The sequence below is a fragment of the Emys orbicularis genome, chromosome 3 (assembly GCF_028017835.1).
Source record: "Emys orbicularis isolate rEmyOrb1 chromosome 3, rEmyOrb1.hap1, whole genome shotgun sequence".
Classification (NCBI taxonomy): Eukaryota; Metazoa; Chordata; order Testudines; family Emydidae; genus Emys; species Emys orbicularis.
The window spans coordinates 123,054,621-123,070,917 of record NC_088685.1 but is presented as its reverse complement, the minus strand read 5'-3'; the positions used below and the strand labels follow the sequence as shown (position 1 = coordinate 123,070,917).

At 46.6% G+C, this 16,297-nt stretch overlaps 1 protein-coding gene across 1 annotated transcript in view; it reads right to left on the bottom strand.

Annotated features, from left to right (window-relative positions):
* Window positions 1-11,685, bottom strand: part of FNDC1 (fibronectin type III domain containing 1) — a 148,345-nt gene extending 136,660 nt beyond the window's left edge. Inside the window, 2 exon segments of the mRNA XM_065401446.1 lie at window positions 4,431-4,619; window positions 11,619-11,685. Coding sequence (XP_065257518.1) covers window positions 4,431-4,619; window positions 11,619-11,685 — 256 coding nt within the window.
* Window positions 11,686-16,297: the final 4,612 nt, after the last annotated feature.

The window sequence follows — 16,297 nt, the reverse complement described above, 5'->3', positions numbered from 1 at the left end:
GGGCACAATCAACACACTAAATATCGTTGTCACATATGTGCCCCCCGGGCGAGACTGCCTGCAAATTGCCTCCACTTAGCTGGAAATAACTAGTAGGGACACATACTGCTGCCACGATTTCCCCTCCTGCAAACCGAAGCCATCCCTAAAACACACACAGGCTTCGGAGGGTGAGAACGTCGGGAGGGGAGGCAATCAACAGTTTACACACCCCGGCAAATTTTGATCACAGAAAGTATTTTCGATCACTAGCATGGCGAAGAGGAGGCGGATGAAGAGCTGACCTCCCAAGTACCTGCGTGGGGAGCACATTTTCCCGGTTTCCAAGGCACAACTGAGCTGTAGGGTTGCCCCCCACCCCCATGATTTAAAGTGGGCTTTGTTAAGTTATTTTTCTTTTGGAGTGAGGGGTTTTGCCGCGTGGGTCTCCACCTCACACCCCTCCGACCTGCTCCATCCAGACCGTCCCCACTGATCGGGACAGCGCCTGATCTCCCTCACCCTGGGGTAGTGGCTGAGGGCCCGGCTGTGTTCATTTCACCGGTGCCATCCACTTCTATAACACACCTGTGCTCCGTGCAGCCCAGCGCCTCCTCTTCGCCCTGCCTGCCCAGAAGGCTGCCCGCGGGGGTGGGGGGAGAAGCGCAAGGCAACGGCACACTCCCTGCCCCCAGATCAACCGCACCGCGCCTGGAGCCGGGGAGGGAGACGGTACCTGGGGCCGCTGGGGAGCCGGAGTGCAGCAGCGCAGCAGCGAGGAGCAAAAGCGCTGCCCAGGGCAGCCGCAGCGGAGTCCGGGCGGCAGCAGCCATGGAGCCGGTGTGCGCAGGAGTCAGTCCCGGCGGCGCCCCTCACTCCCGGCGGGGCGCGTGCGATGGGGTCTCGTGGCGCGGAAGAGGCGCTGGAACAATCCCGCGCGAAGCCTGCCGGCTGCACCGCAGCTCCCCGCCCAGCCCAATGGCACTGCTCAGCCCCGCTGCCGCTGCCTTCGAGCCTCGCCACTTCCCTTCATGTCGAACAGAGCCGCGGCAGCCGCTCCGCTTCCCAGCGCCTTCCCTCTGTCTCCTCCTCCTGGCGCCCAGGGAGATTGCAACAGGAGGCCGGGGGAGGGAAGGAGCCTGCAACCTGCTTTGATTTTTTCCCCACCACTCATTGATTTATTGGCAAAGGGGGAAGGCAGAGAAATCTTCTCTCCGCCCAAAACATTGTCTGCCCTCTGCGTTGTGGCTTCAATGTTCAGTCACTTCCACACCAAGGAATTTATTTCCCCTCCTCCCTTTTTTTTTTTCTGGGGATTGCATTGTCATTAGTTAAATCTATTCGGAGTCCAGACACACACGCTCCATCTCCCTTCTCATCGCTGAGACTTGAGGGCCTCCAGTCTCTCCCTAGCGCCCTCCGGAACTCCCCACACCAGTCCTTGCTGAAGGTCTCCAGGTCTAATGAACCCTCCAGAGAATTCCTGCCTCCCCCTCCGATCTGTGACTTGCCCCCTCTATGGGTGATGTGACTGGTTGCCACTTGCCACAAGCAACAACAACCAAAAGGCAGTTTAAGAAGCAGACTACTCTACCGAATTTAGGGCAGTCAAGAAAAATCCTAAAATTAATATTCCTTAATTGTTTTTACAGATCACCTTTCAGATGAAGTAACTACAATTGTACAGTTATCTTGATGAGGGCAGAACCAGTTTAATGGCTTTATAATCCTCTCCGTGACCTCGATTCTGAGAAGACTTACCTATGCTAAATTTTACACTCTAGGAGTAGTCCCAATGATAGTGCCTGGAGGTACCTACAGTTAGGCAATGCTTATGTCTTTGCAGGGTCAGTATCTGTATTATTTTCTATCTTTTTAGGGCACCTGTGAGTCAAATTCCTGTTTGCTTTAACTCCTGCTGCACAGTGAACAGGAATCTTGGGAGTTTTCCATAATGACTCCTATCTCTTTTTTGTCAAGGGATACTGCAGATTCAGAGCTCAGTATGTACACAGTAAGAGGTTTATAGCGTTGCCAATGCGTATTATGTTATCTATATTGTGTTATACTGTGATGCTCCATCCCCACATCGACGTGAGGGTTCTGAGTCTTCCACGCTTTTCATCAGCCAAAATAGCTATCATCCTCAGCCATCGTCACCAACCCAATGTCCACTTGCTCTTCCAAATCATTACGGGCTAAACTGTCTCTCTGTCTTACACAGCTGTTGAGGGAAACAGAGGGAGCAAAGCCTTCTCCAGTCTCCTGGCGCTTGGACTTGGGCCTGGTATTCAGTGTAGCCCCAGTGTTTCAGCATGCTCCTCCCTCCCCAAGGAAGTAGGTGGGGAATGGGTAAGAGCCCAAGATCTGCCCCTAGTGTGCTGGTCAGGGGTGCGGAGGGAGGCATCCCTATACAGTGTGTTGTAACTTACTTCCCCTCAGGAACAAAGGGGAATATGGGAGGAGCGGTGTCATCACATTTCCTTCCCAAGACTCCTGCCGCAATGGCACAGCTATACTACACCCTGCCCCTTCCTCAGGTCTGAGCCTTATGGCTCAATCTGGCCCTACCAGTCTAACTTTATTAGCTGTATTGTTTGTCTAGATTTACTTAGGCGTTGCGCTTCTCTGGCTTTGGTTATTGGACCCTCAGTGGGTCCCAAATGAAGATGAGACTCACTGGGCTGTTGTTAGTATCAGAGGAGTAGCCGTGTTAGTCTGTATCCACAAAAACAACGAGGAGTCTGGCGGCACCTACTAATTTTCCTTTTGTGGGAAATAAACTGGGTGTTAGCGATATTTCAGTCCTCAGTAATAGTCCCGGGTTAAGAGGGCACGTTGCAAATATTTAACTGTTTCTCTGCTATTGGAGAACTTGAACCTGCACACCCTGGTGCACATCAGTAATCCTTACACATGTGAGAAGTCCTAGCGGGTTTAATTAGGCTACCTGTCTGAGTAAGGGTTTGCAGAACTGGGCCTCACATTTCATTTCCATCACAGTCTGGCAGGAATAACCTTTGGTCCTCATAATTTACTTCACCTGAGTTTCTTAAGTTTCTCCATAAATTCTTCCTTAGAGACTTCAGAGAATGACTTTAGAAAAGCAGGATTGCCCATTAAAAGTTCCCGTCTATGTTTTCTATTTATGCAAAACAATTCATCTTTATGGTGACCTCACGCTCTTAGGAACCAGGCCTACTTCCATTGAAGTCAAGAGCAAAGATCTCATTGAAGAGCCCTGAGACTGTAAACTCTTATCTGCTACTTGTTCTTTACATTGCTGAGCATACTCTCAGCACTCTGACAAAACACAGAGTAATCATTTCCTACCTCTTTAATTGTCCCTAGACAAAAAAGCCCCATGGCAGCAAGTCTCAGAGCCAGTGGTGCAAGTAGAAATCATTTCTTGCTGGTACTGCACTCATGGGAGGGACACAAGGGGGGACACATGACCTCCCCTGCCATGACCCTCCATGTGACTCCTCCCTGCCCCGCCCCCAGCTCAGGGCCCCCATGCTCTCCCAGTCCCCTCCGACACCCCCCTTACCTGTCTAAAATTTTACAACTGCATCTGTTAACAACTGCATCTGCATCTGTTAAACAGATGCAGTGGTAAAATGATGCTTTGGGCCCCTGGTGCCACCTGTGCTTCCCGATGTTATTGAGGATCCAACAGCACCCCAAATTGAAAACTTCTTAAATGAAAGAAGGATAGGAAGGACAATCACCCCACTTTCCCTTAACACACTATCAGTGCCTCCCTTGTGTTTGTGCCTTTGTTTAAGTTTGTTAGCATATATATTGTGTTGTTAAGAATGAATGGGATTCAGTGAACATTTCCTAGTCAGGCTAGTCATTCTCCTTCTCTGGTAACCACTGCCAGCTACTGAGGCACTGCTCCCCTGCTCCAGCCCTCCCACCCCCTGCAACAGAATGCTTACAACTGCTCCCTCCCCAGCTAGATTTTCTGCTGTTGGGAGCCTTCTGCCAGGATCTGCATCAGTGAATAGGATCCCTAGTGTGTACCCATAAATTATTGGGATGATGACTAGTAATTTGATTATTCTTCTAATATTTAAGGTACTTCATTTGTTGGTGATTTACTTCTGTATATAATTAGTATAACATTTATTTTACACTAGCGTGTTTTGCAGACCCACAGATTGTGAAATGGCACGGAACTTACATTCTGGATGTTCGGCCAACACAGAAAAACTGCGAGAAGCCACATTTCTGAATCAGAATTTGAAATCTCGGAGTCATGCAGTCAACATGTTTCTTCACTGACTATATGCATCTCAGCATTTTAAAGCAATATTGTTATGGCTCCAGGTTGAGCTGTTCCATTGCCCTCTCTCTCTCTCCCAGTCTCTCCATATGCAACATCTTTCAAATGACAGGCTTACAGGCATTCTCAGCATTCTCCCAAGCATCTGCTTTACTCCTACCTTGGGCAGTCGGACAGGTGTCATACATTTGGCAGTACTCATTAACTGCCTCAGTTTCCCCACTCTTGGATGGAAAGTGATACACAGCATGCCTCCGTTGTGCCTCAGTTTCAGCCACAGTAACGCTCAGCTCTGCCTGAATTTCCTTGATAAGAGCAGGCAGTGAATTGGCTTCCTTGGGCACTGAATCTGTCCTCAGGGAGATTACACTTGAGCCAGTGTGACTCACATCTCCCCTGTGGGAATGGGTGGAGACCCTCCCTCCTGCCGTTCATGTGCTTATTCACAGATGCTGCTGGGGAAGCCACTTCCTTCCCATCAAATGCCCTAGCCGCATTCGGCTCCTTTCCCCATGTGGCAGTAGGGAAAGGAACAGAGTGTAGCCCTGTCCCCCCAACCGTGTCCTCTGGTGGGGCTACGCAGCTGTGGTGGGGCTGATCTGCCAGCGTGTGGCTGTCTGGAAGCCCCACGTCTTTCTGGTATCCCGTACCGGCTAGAAATTTCTTGTGGGTACGGGGTACCGGAGGGTACTGCCATACTTGCACTCCTGCTCAGAGTCCAGGTCAACTAACTCAGGCTTGCAGGTCTCACACTATGGGGCTAAAAATAGCAATGTGGACATTCCTACTGGGGCTGGAGCTTGGGCTTTCAGATCCCAGCTCACCGAGTTTCAGAGCCCAGGTTCCAGTCCAAGTGGGAACATCCACACTGCTATTTTTATCCCTGTAACAGAAGACCTATGAGCCCAATTCAGATGGCTCCTTCTCCCAGCTCATACCTAATTGACTGGGTGAGAGGGGAGCCTTGCCCCACCCTCTCTGCAAGGCTCCAGGCCCTTAAAGATACTGTAACAGGATCCCTTCTAAATATTACTTTTTCCTGGGACCTCTTTCCTCTCTCCCCATATTCTTTCAGGCTTTATGTATCAGACCACCCCAAACTCTTAAAGACCCATGCCAGGTGACAGGGAGGACTAACCAAGAGGTAGTACTGTTCTTAAGCTGTAGACTGCCCTATCAGAGATCCAACCCAAACCAATTTACAGATCTCAATATTTGGGTCCAGGGTTTTAATTCATTTAAATGAGTGTAGCTCAGTGGGAGCTGAGGACACTTAGTACTTGGTAGAAATCCAAAGCCTGTCTTAATTCTGTGGCTTTAGCCCACCTCTGTTAGGAATGTATAACTGTGACATTTGAGTTGGTTTTGGAAGACATATGGGAGTAGGCTTTGGATAGCCTGGGGCCTAATCCTGCAAGGTGCTGAATGTCTCTTGCAAGGCATTAAGGGCCAGATTTTTAAAGCCATTTAGTCACCTAAATACCATTAGGCCCTAAGTATTCTCAATTTCCATTGACTTCGATGTGTAATGAAATTGCATGGGAGCTGAGGCTTCTCAGCTGAATCAGGCCCCATATCTGCTCTTAAAATACGAGCTTTCAAAAGGATAAACACCATAACACACAGTTCCAGTTGGAAAAAGAGTGGCATCTGTTTATGTCAGAAAGAGTGAATCCAAGTGAAGTTTACAAAATGTAAAGGTTTTATTTTTTCTTCCAATATTTCTTTATTGCCTACCCAGTGAAAATTGCAGTCAGTCTAGGCAGAGGTTTGCAGTGAGTAGGAGTGGAGTAATGTGTCCCTAATAACACCATTTAGTCTAATTGCCTTTACAAGCTGCATAGCCTTGGCAAATATTTTTGAAAAGACAAATAGAATTCTGTAGAGAGTGTGAATATGCGATAAATCAACCTGGATGCCATGTCTGAATGAGTATGGACTTGTTTCTATGGTAATGTGGAATTTGTTTTTTCTCTTTTACCTTGCCCAGGCCAGTGGGGGGGAAAGGTTGTATTGCCAAGGTATTTTCCATAATTATATATCAGTACATTTTGAATTAGTGTAATATCTAGGATTAAGATGTAGCCCTACCTAAAATATACATTTGGGGTTTGCTAATACTCTTTCTTTTGTCTATGGAAATAATTCCCCACACATGAGGACAGATAAATAATAAGCACATGTTGCAAAATCCTACTATAATGTCTAGATCAGAAAAATGCAACATTTTAAAGGTTACGTCTCCTTGATTTCTAAAAACACATTGGGGCAGATCCTCAGATGGTGTAAAATGACACAGCTTCACTGAAGTCAATTAATCTCTTATATTCTTGATGTCAGCGGAATAGCTATCCCGCGGGTCCCCCAGGGATCTGTACTGGGGCCTGTGCGATTCAACATATTCATAAATGATCTGGAAAAGGAGGTAAACAATGAGGGGGCAAAGTTTGCAAACTATACAAAATTACTCAATATAGTTAAGCCCAAAGCAGACTGTGAAGAGTTACAAAGGGATTAGTGAGTAGGCAACACAATGGCAGATTAAAATTAATCTTGATAACTGTGAAGTAATGCATGTTGGAAAACATAATCCCAACTATACATATAATATGATGGGGTCTAAATTTGCTGTTACCACTCAAGAAAGAGATCTTGAAGTCATTGTGAATAGTTCCCTGAAAAATTGGTCTGACCCACTATGGCCATTCTTATGTTCTTATGTTTAATTTACACCAACTAATGAAATAGCCCATTCTATTTGGGATGTGGGGTTCTTCATGTTTGATTTCCAGAAATTGTGTCATTTGAGCCGAAGACAACAGCAAGAAAGATGCCAACAGTGTAACAGGGCGCTCTGCCCCTTTAAAGGCCAGGGAGCAGTGGGCCCTATTCTATAGAGAAGCCCAGCAAGGAGATGGGGGTGCCATTTAAGGGGGACAGAAGGGGCTCCTATCCCTCCTCCCCCCGAGTTTCATACAGGAGATGTGCTCCCAGGCAGAGCTCTTAACTGCACAACATTAGTGTGGAATGTTGAGTTCTCCAGAGGAGAGATGCTGTTCCCAGCTTGTGCCCCTGGGATAGGGAGTCAGTATTTTGTTTACAAACAGAGGCAGGATGATTAAGATAAGAAAGGGCTGTTAATTAAATTAAGCATCTGGAAGTCATTAGATGGAATCCCTCTGCAGGGGGTGGAGGGGTGTTGAAGAGAGAATGCAGGGGACTCAGAAGAAATACAGCCAAGCCCTCAGAACAAGAGGGAGATTTGAGGGGCGGGGTAGGTGAAAAAGGGGGCCAAAACCCAGGGAAGGGATAGCAGTGGTATCATAAACATACAGATAAGGGTAGCATAAAATCCCTTCTGGGCAGCTGTACTGAATCTTTACCTGTAAGGGGTTAAGAAGCTCAAATAACCTGGTTGGCACCTGACCAAAAGGACCAATAAGGAAAGAAGATACTTTCAAATCGGGGGGGGGGGGGAGGTTTTGGTTGTACTCTCTTTGTTTATTCCCTCTCTGGACAGAGAGAGAGAGAGAGACCAGGCAGGTAAAACATCTCCTGAAAACATACCTGAAACCTGAAACGATCCGTCTAAGATTACAAAAATTGTAAATAAGGGCAAGGAAATGTGTTAGGTTATCTTTTGTTTTAGCTTGTGAATTTTCCCTATGCTAAGAGGTAGTTTTATTCCTGTTTTTTGTAACTGTGAAGCTGAGTCCAGAGGGGAGTCCTCTGTGTTTTAAATCTTTTTATTACCCCGTAAAGTTACCTTCCATCCTGATTTTGCAGGTGTGATTCTTTTACTTTTTTCTTTATAATAAAGTTCTTCTTTTAAGAACCTGATTGATTTTAGTGTCCTAAAGATAAAGGGTCTGGTCTGTACTTACATTAAAGGCAATTGGTTGGTATATTATTCTCAAGCCTCCCCAGGAAAGGGGTTGAAAGGGTTTGGGGGGATATTTTGGGCGAATAGGGACTCCAAGTGACCCTTTCCTGAATTTTTGTGTAAATCACTTAGTGGTGGCAGCAATCCTGTCCAAGGACAAGGAAAGAAATTTGTCCCTTGGGGAAGTTTTTAACCTAAGCTGGTAGAATATAAGCTTAGGGGATCTTTCCTGCGGGTCCGCACCTCTGTACCCCAGAGTTCAGAGTGGGGAGGGAACCCTGACAAGTGGTATAGAGAAGTTCCCCCTCTACCTGTGGTACTTATGTGGCCCCATCACCATAGTGTCTGAGCGCCTCACGATGTCTAACCTATTTCTCCTCACAGCCCCTCGGTGAGGTAGAGCAGTGCTGTTATCCCCATTGTACTGATGGGACTCTGAGGCATAGAGACTAAGGGTCAGATTTTCAAAGTATAGGCACCTAGTAGATTAGGTGCTTTGTTAACCCCACTAGAGGTCTAGCTGCACCTTGGGGTGCCTAAAAGGTGTTGAAACTCTGTCTCTAAGGCCTCCCAGGAAGTCCATGGGAGGACTAGAACCCAGGTCTCTCAGGGCTAGCACCCTATCCACTAGACCAGCTTATATCTCTGCTGCATGCTGCAAAAAAGAGGGTCTGATAGATGGGAGCAAAACCAAGGCGGCCAGTTCTCTGAGACTCCAGCAATTGGTCCCAGGTGATTGGGAAGGATGTCATGTTTGACAGCATGAAAAGCAGCAGAGAGATCAGGAAGGATGATGAAAGAAAGTGTGAAAATGAGAATCAGATGAAAGCAGATCACTTAACTCCCAAGGGGTGGCAGATTCTGCCCCAAGGCTGGATTGTAGAGTAATGCCTGCTGTGCAGTTCTAGATTTTAACTGAAAACCATTTTGTTTTGTCATTTTTGTTCTGTGTTCGAGAAAAGGAAGGAATGAGAAAGTGTCATACAAGTATCAGATGTGTTTATGCCTCAAATTCTTAGGGTCACAGGCCAAGTCCAGAACAAAGAACAGAAATTGCATCCACAGAGTCCATAAAGTTGACTATTAGTGTTATGATTTGTATTATTCACCATCTGTGTACTCAGCACTGTTAGGAATATGCCAGAAAATGTAGTTCCTGAGCCAATGTGTACAAGATGTGTAGCCTTGCATAAGATGGCTCAGATATTTAAGTATGAAGTGTATAGTTACTGAATGCATGTTCACTGTGATGTTAATATCTATTAGTGGAGGCACTGATGGCAATAGAAGTTTTACTTGATTAAGGACTAGAAGATTTGATCCTCCAACTTTCTTTCAAGAGGAAGAGCTGCCCAGAGCTCCTGTGCCTGTTTATTTTCCTTTCCTGCCTGCAGAGGCCCTGATATACCTCAGTAGTCTCAAATTTTATCTCAACTTTTAAATGTGGAAATTTTTTTTGGTGTTTGGTTTTAAATATTCTCCTGTGAAAACTGCAACTCAGTCACTGCAATGTTGTGTTTAAGAGCCTTCTGGAAAGTAACTAAGTGAAAGCAGTGTTGCCAACTCTCATGATTTTGTCATGAGTCTCACAATAATTATTGTTTTCCTTAAAGCCCCAGCTCCTGGAGTCAAGTGGATATGTGATGATTTCAGTCTTCGTTCTTAAAGAAAAATTTTCTAGCCCTCGTGGCTGTGGAGAAAGCTTCAAAATGTGACCCCAGTGCACCCTCAAGGTTCAAAAAGCAGAAGGCAAATAAAAAACACCAAATCTATTATTTTTACATAATCTCATGATTTTAAAGCCAATCTCATGATTTTTGGTGAGCCTGATTCATGATTTTTGAACATTTGAGGTTGGCAATACTGTGAAAGTAACTTGAAAGTGTCAGTTTCACTCCTGTTTAAAGTCAGTTTCTAGTCTATTATCTGTAGTGGGGTAACAGCCCTAGAGCCCCAGGCAGGTGCAGTATAAACTCATGGGGGCTTGCCCTATTAGGATGTTTCCAAAAGTTAAATGATCTATTCCAAACTTTGGTGAACTGCAAAGTGATAGAACGTAATCCAGATTTTTCTACAGTTGTTTCAATTGTTGTATTCAAAAGTTAGTAACAAAGTAAGAATATACATTAAAATTTTAAACCTAACTAGTGTCCCTTAAGGGACTTGACACAAGATGTCAGAACATGTTAGTATTAGAGCTGAGTGAATCTAATATTTATTTTAAAATTGCCAGTGATGGAGAATCACTTTGTAAATTGTTCTAATGGTTAATTACTCTCACCATTAAAAAAATACACCTTATTTCCAGTCTGAATTTGTCTAGCTTCAATTTCCAGCCATTGGATCATATTATGCCTTTCTCTGCTAGATTGTAGAGCCCATTATTAAATATTTGTTCCCCAGGTAGATACTTATAGACTGTAATAAAATCACCCCTTAATCTTCTCTTTGTTAAGCTAAATAAATTGAGCTCTTTGAGTCTGTCACTATAAGACATGTTTTCTATTCCAAGTCATTCTCATGGGTCTTCTCTGAACCCTCTCCAATTTATCAATGACCTTCTTGAATTGTGGGCACCAGAACTGGACACAGTATTCCAGCAGCCATAAGTTTCAAAATGTGGGGTGCCTTCTGTAGTAAGAGGAGGCCCTGAGATATAAACCTTGGTATCAGAGGCCCGGTATGAGGCCTAAGGCCTGAACTAAAGTAATGGTCAAGACTTTGCTAACATAAAGCAAAGTTAAGCTGTGAGCCAGAGGCAGGCCCTGCTCACAGAAGCTGGCAAGGAAAGGGCTGATGTTGCATAAATATATATTCACCTAGCAAAGTTAAAGTACAAACATGGTACCAAAACACACTATACTGGAACATTCCACAGATAACATGGAACAGGCCGACCCATCCCAATGACAGGGGCAAAAGGGTAAAATGATGGATAGAGTTGTTTTGATCAAACCTATCTGTACAAGGTGAGAGGCGGCACCTTGCTACGTAGAGGGGTTGCACCTCAATACGTCAGGAGTGATGTGTAACTTGTTTGTACCTGTGTATAAGAAGGTATCCCTGGGGTGGTGTCTTTGTCCGGTCACGGGGGCAGTGGAAAGTCCCGCCACTGAGACGGGTCCATTGCCAAGAGGCATCTATTAGTAGTATGCCTGGTAGACTAAGTAATCTACAGGGAACTGCAATTGTGTCCAAGGTCGCAATAAACCTAGTCGACATGACTTTGCATCTTACTAGACTCTGTGGTTATTGGGGGGTTCTCTTCGGGTCTGCTGTGTCAGCAATCTGCGCAGAGCTGGGGCAGCACACAGAACACACGCTCTGCGCAGAGCTGGGGAACACACGCACGCAGCCGAGTGATATCAACATAGGAGAAAGCAGAGCACCACACCGGTAGCATCTGACAACACTTTCTATCATTAAAAATAGCCATTGATCAAATAGCAGAATATAAGCCTTTACCAGGGCCGGCTCCAGGCACCAGCCGAGCAAGCTGGTGCTTGGGACGGCAGCTTGTAGGAGGCGGCATTCCGCCCAATCCTAGGGCAGCACGGCCGCTTTTTTTTGTTTGTTTGTTCTGCTCCGGCTGCCCTGTAGGGGGCAGCGGCGTGGAGGACGGGAGCGCCCTGCAGCAAGCCCGGCAGGGCAGCCCGCGTCCTTCCCTCCCTGCCGACCGGAGCGGTGCGGAGCCCTCCCGGCAGGCGGCACAGCGGGAGGGGCCGCGTGGCAGCGCCCCGCTGAAGCCCTGGCTGCCCCCCTTCTCTCTCTCCCCCTGCTTCCTCCCCCGCTAGCCGGGGCACATCTGCAGGGAAGGGAGTCCCCCTGCACCCTGGCTCCGGCCGCGCCGCAGGTTTTTTTTTTTTTTTGCTTTGCTGTTCTGGCCGCCGCGGTTTTTTTGTTTTTTGTTTTGTTTTTTGCTTGGGGCGGCCAGAAAGCCAGAGCCGGCCCTGGCCTTTACATTACAAATTTTTATGAACAGAATCCCCTGCACTATGACACAATGTCATGAAACCTAATCCCAGCTATTAAACTGATCCATATGTCAATCAAAAGCTTAAATAAACATACATTGTAAAATGTGCCTTAAAACATGCCAAACTTGGGCTCTGGTGGACCACTGAAAGAAAACAGCTCCAAAGCTGTGGACCCTCCACTGAGAATGCCTTGACATGAACTGTCAACCCCCAAAACTACCATAAGTAGGGCCCTTCCAAATTTATGGCTGTGAAAAAAGTGTCATGGACCGTGAAATCTGGTCTCCCCCATGAAATCTGGCTATTGTAGGGGGGTTGCGGTATTGCCACCCTTACTTCTGTGCTGCCTTCAGAGTTGGGCAGCTGGAGAGCAGTGCTCCTGACTGGGCACCCAACTCTGAAGGAAGAACCACGGCCAGCAGCAGCGCAGAAGTGAGGGTGTCATTCAGGGGTCATCACTTTGGGGCAGGCAGGGCTGGCCTTACATATGGGTGACTGCCCAGTGTGCTGTGGTTGGGGGTGGGGGGACACATACAGCCAGCCCAAGGCCCCTTTGACCCCAAGTGTTGGGGAGGAGCAGGGCTGGGGACACCCTGGCTGAGGGCTCCCACTGTGCACTGGGCTCCAGCTGCTAGTCCCAACCAGGCTGTGGAGGGATGGGACTTCTCTACCCGTGCATGGGCCACTCCTGGGGCCAGGACTGACCCACCTCCGCCAGTGGCACAGAAATAAGGGTGGCAACAACATACAATGCCACTTTCACTTCTGCGCTGCTGCTGGCGGCGGCTCTGCCTTCAGAGATGGGTGTCCAGCCAGCAGCCACCCCTCTCCAGCCACCTATCTCTGAAGGCAGCACTGCTGCCAGCAGCAGCACAGAAGTAAGGGGGGCAATACTGTGACTCCCCTACAATAGCCTGGTGACCCCCCATGATCCCCTTTTGGGTCAGGGCCCCCACAATTACAACACCGTGAAATTTCAGATTTAAATATCTGAAACCATGAAATTTAAGATTTTTAAAATTCTATGACCATGACATTTACCAAAATAGACCGTGAATTTGGTAGGGCCCTAACCATAAGAATGACTCAGCTGTTCATAACTGCCATGGTTGGACACAGTGAGAGAAGTAATCTCAGATAACTATGTCCAAGACTATTTAGGGCTCTATAGATTATAATCAACACTTTGATTTACTCAGTCCCTAAGTCTCAGACCCTGAAAAGTGCCTATGTGACAATGCCTCTGAAAGCTCTGATCAATTCCGCCATCATTATAGTGGATTCATCGAAATCCAGTGAGAGTCGCAGCTGCCCAAAGCAGAAACAATTTCCCAGTCATTGTCCGAAGAGTCACCTGAAGCATTTGATTTTTGCTGTGCAATACCACAGCCAAAGGTGATGGGACTCTCCATTTATGGCCCAGAACAAAGGGCTCAAGAAGAAGACAGAGATCAAATTGCTCTTGATATCCCACTCTCCCAAGACCTCCCCTCTCCCTACTTTCTCTATCACCAGGGACAAAAATCCAGCCTTTCCTCTCTGTCCACGTAGCCCAAACTCTTGTCCAAAAATCATTTCCTTCTCTTTTCTGGCCTGGACCACTGTTACCTTGCTCCCGTCAAGTCTATTCAGAACACTACTACAAAAATCATCTATTTGGCTAGTTGCTCTGACACATCGACTTCCTCCTTGAGTCCCTCCACTGGCCCCATTTTCACCAATCCAACAAATACAGGTTTCTTAGTTCCACCCTGTACTGCAGATCTAGTGAGTGATCTATCATGATGTTGACCCCCCCCACACCTTCACATCGCCACCTTTCCCAGCCTTTACTTTGCCAGTCAGCTTTTCTTGTAAACATCTCCATACTGCCTTTATGCACAGGAAAAAAATACCTGATAACAGCCACTACCTTACCCTCCTTAAAACTCACCTTTGCCATGAAGCCTACAAAACCCAGCCTGCTGATCATGGCTAGACAGGTGACAAGCTGAGTAGTCCTCTTCCCATTCTTTCCTTTTCCTGCTTCCTTCCTCTAGCTCTAATTTAAAAAACAAAAACACCCTACAATGTATGTAACTACCAAAGTTGTGCCAATTCATCAACAATCTCATTTGCTTGTATGTGGCATCCCCATACCTTTCATCTGTCTGTGTCTTTAGATTGTAAGCCCTTCGGGGCAGAGACTCTCTTTTCAGTGTTTGTACAGCATACGGCACAATGGAGCCCGATCCAAACTGAGCCTTTTGGGTGCTAGCATAATAAACTACTAATATCACCACAAAAAGTGCTGGCAAAAGCCATTCTGAGCAGGGGAAGAAGTGAACAACCTGAAGGGAACTAGGTGCAGTAACAGAAGATAAAAGATATAATTGCATATTTTGTCATGCTTCACGTACTTGGCACCTAGGTTATAAAAATAAAGAATAATAGATCCTTTTCTAGGAAAGCTCAAAGATAATTTTGATGCAAATTCTCTTCAGATTTACAAGTTAAACACAATTTTCCCCATCAGAAATTTGGAATTATTAACAACTAAGGCTTGGTCTACACTTATCCCCCAAGTCGAAGTAAGGTACGCAAATTCAGCTACGTGAATAACTTAGCTGAATTCGACATACCTTACTTCGAACTTACCGCGGTTCAGACGCGGTCCACACGCGGCAGGCAGCCTCCCCCGTCGACTCCGCGGTACTCCTCTCGTCTAGCTGGAGTACCGCAGTCGACGGCGAGCACTTCCTGGTTCGATTTATCGCGTCCACACCAGACGCGATAAATCGAACCCGGAACTTCGATTGCCAGCCGTCGAACTACCGCGGTAGTATAGACATACCCTAAGACAAGGCTTAATTCATTCTCTGCTGCCTGGAAGGAACTCTGCCTGGCAGACCTGTTCTGATGACTTCCTGAGCAAGTGGGTTAACTTGGCAGATTTGCCTCATTTTTTGCTATTATCTTTTGCTAACTGCCAATAGTAATATAAATTTACAGATTATTCCAAAGTTAATCCGTTTTTGATTTATAGGGTGTCTTTTCTGAGCAGCTGTGATATCAAATACAGGATTTGTCTTTATTGTTAATGAACCACATGCTAATTCAAATAGAGATGATTGTAACATAAAAGCATAACTTTATAGTAAAATAGGGAGAATATATATAGTACCTAAGATTTTCTTTTTCCTTTTTCACCAGAGAATATTAGGCCATTCATTCCAATATAAAGGGCCAGATCCTGTGCCCCAATAAATCCAGTTTGTGCCCCTGATTACAGCAGCCCTAAGTGAGCAGATGGGGATATCTCTGGGGTGAGGGAACCATGGAATGACCAAAAGCTGGTATAGCTGGATCTGTTCCGCTTTCTTCCACCTCATACCACAGACAATGTGCCAATGGGGTGGGAGGGAGCATGGCTGGAGCCTGCTGCATTCAACAGCTCCCTGATGAAGTGGTGGCCCTAGGGAATCATTAGAACGCAACACAACTCAGGGCTTCTCTAAATTGAAGCAAGGCGAAGTCAACGACGGTGCAAACTCCAGCCACTAGGTTTACTCAGCCACCATAAAGGGCCTGCTTATCCCTGATAATAAGATCTGAAATGTAACTTCTCACCTCTCTCGCATTGTTTCTGCCTAAAGTCAACCACAGCAGAGCTAGAATTTGGGATGGGAGGGAGGCAGAAAGCCATCTATGATACATAGATATGTGTCAATGTTAGTATGGCCATGGCAGGAGTCAGCAGATGGTGCTGCTACACGTAGGCTTTAAAGTTAAGGGTATGTCTACACCCAGCCGCTAGTTCGGCGGCTGGGAATCGAAGTTCTGGGTTCGACTTATCGCGTCTTGTCTGGACGCGATAAGTTGAACCAGGAAGTGATTGCCGTCGACTGCGGTACTCCAGCTAGACGAGAGGAGTACCGCGGCGTCGACGGGGGAACCGCGGCGTCGACGGGGGAGCCTGCCTGCCGCGTGTGGACCGAGGTAAGTTCGAACTAAGGTACTTCGAACTTCAGCTACGTTATTCATGTAGCTGAAGTTGCGTACCTTAGTTCGAATTGGGGGGTAAGTGTAGACCAAGCCTAAGAGTGTAAGCACTTTGCAGTCTTGAAGAAATGCTGTATAGTCATTAGTTTTGGTGATACAGTTTCTTGTAAATACCAAGAGAGTTTG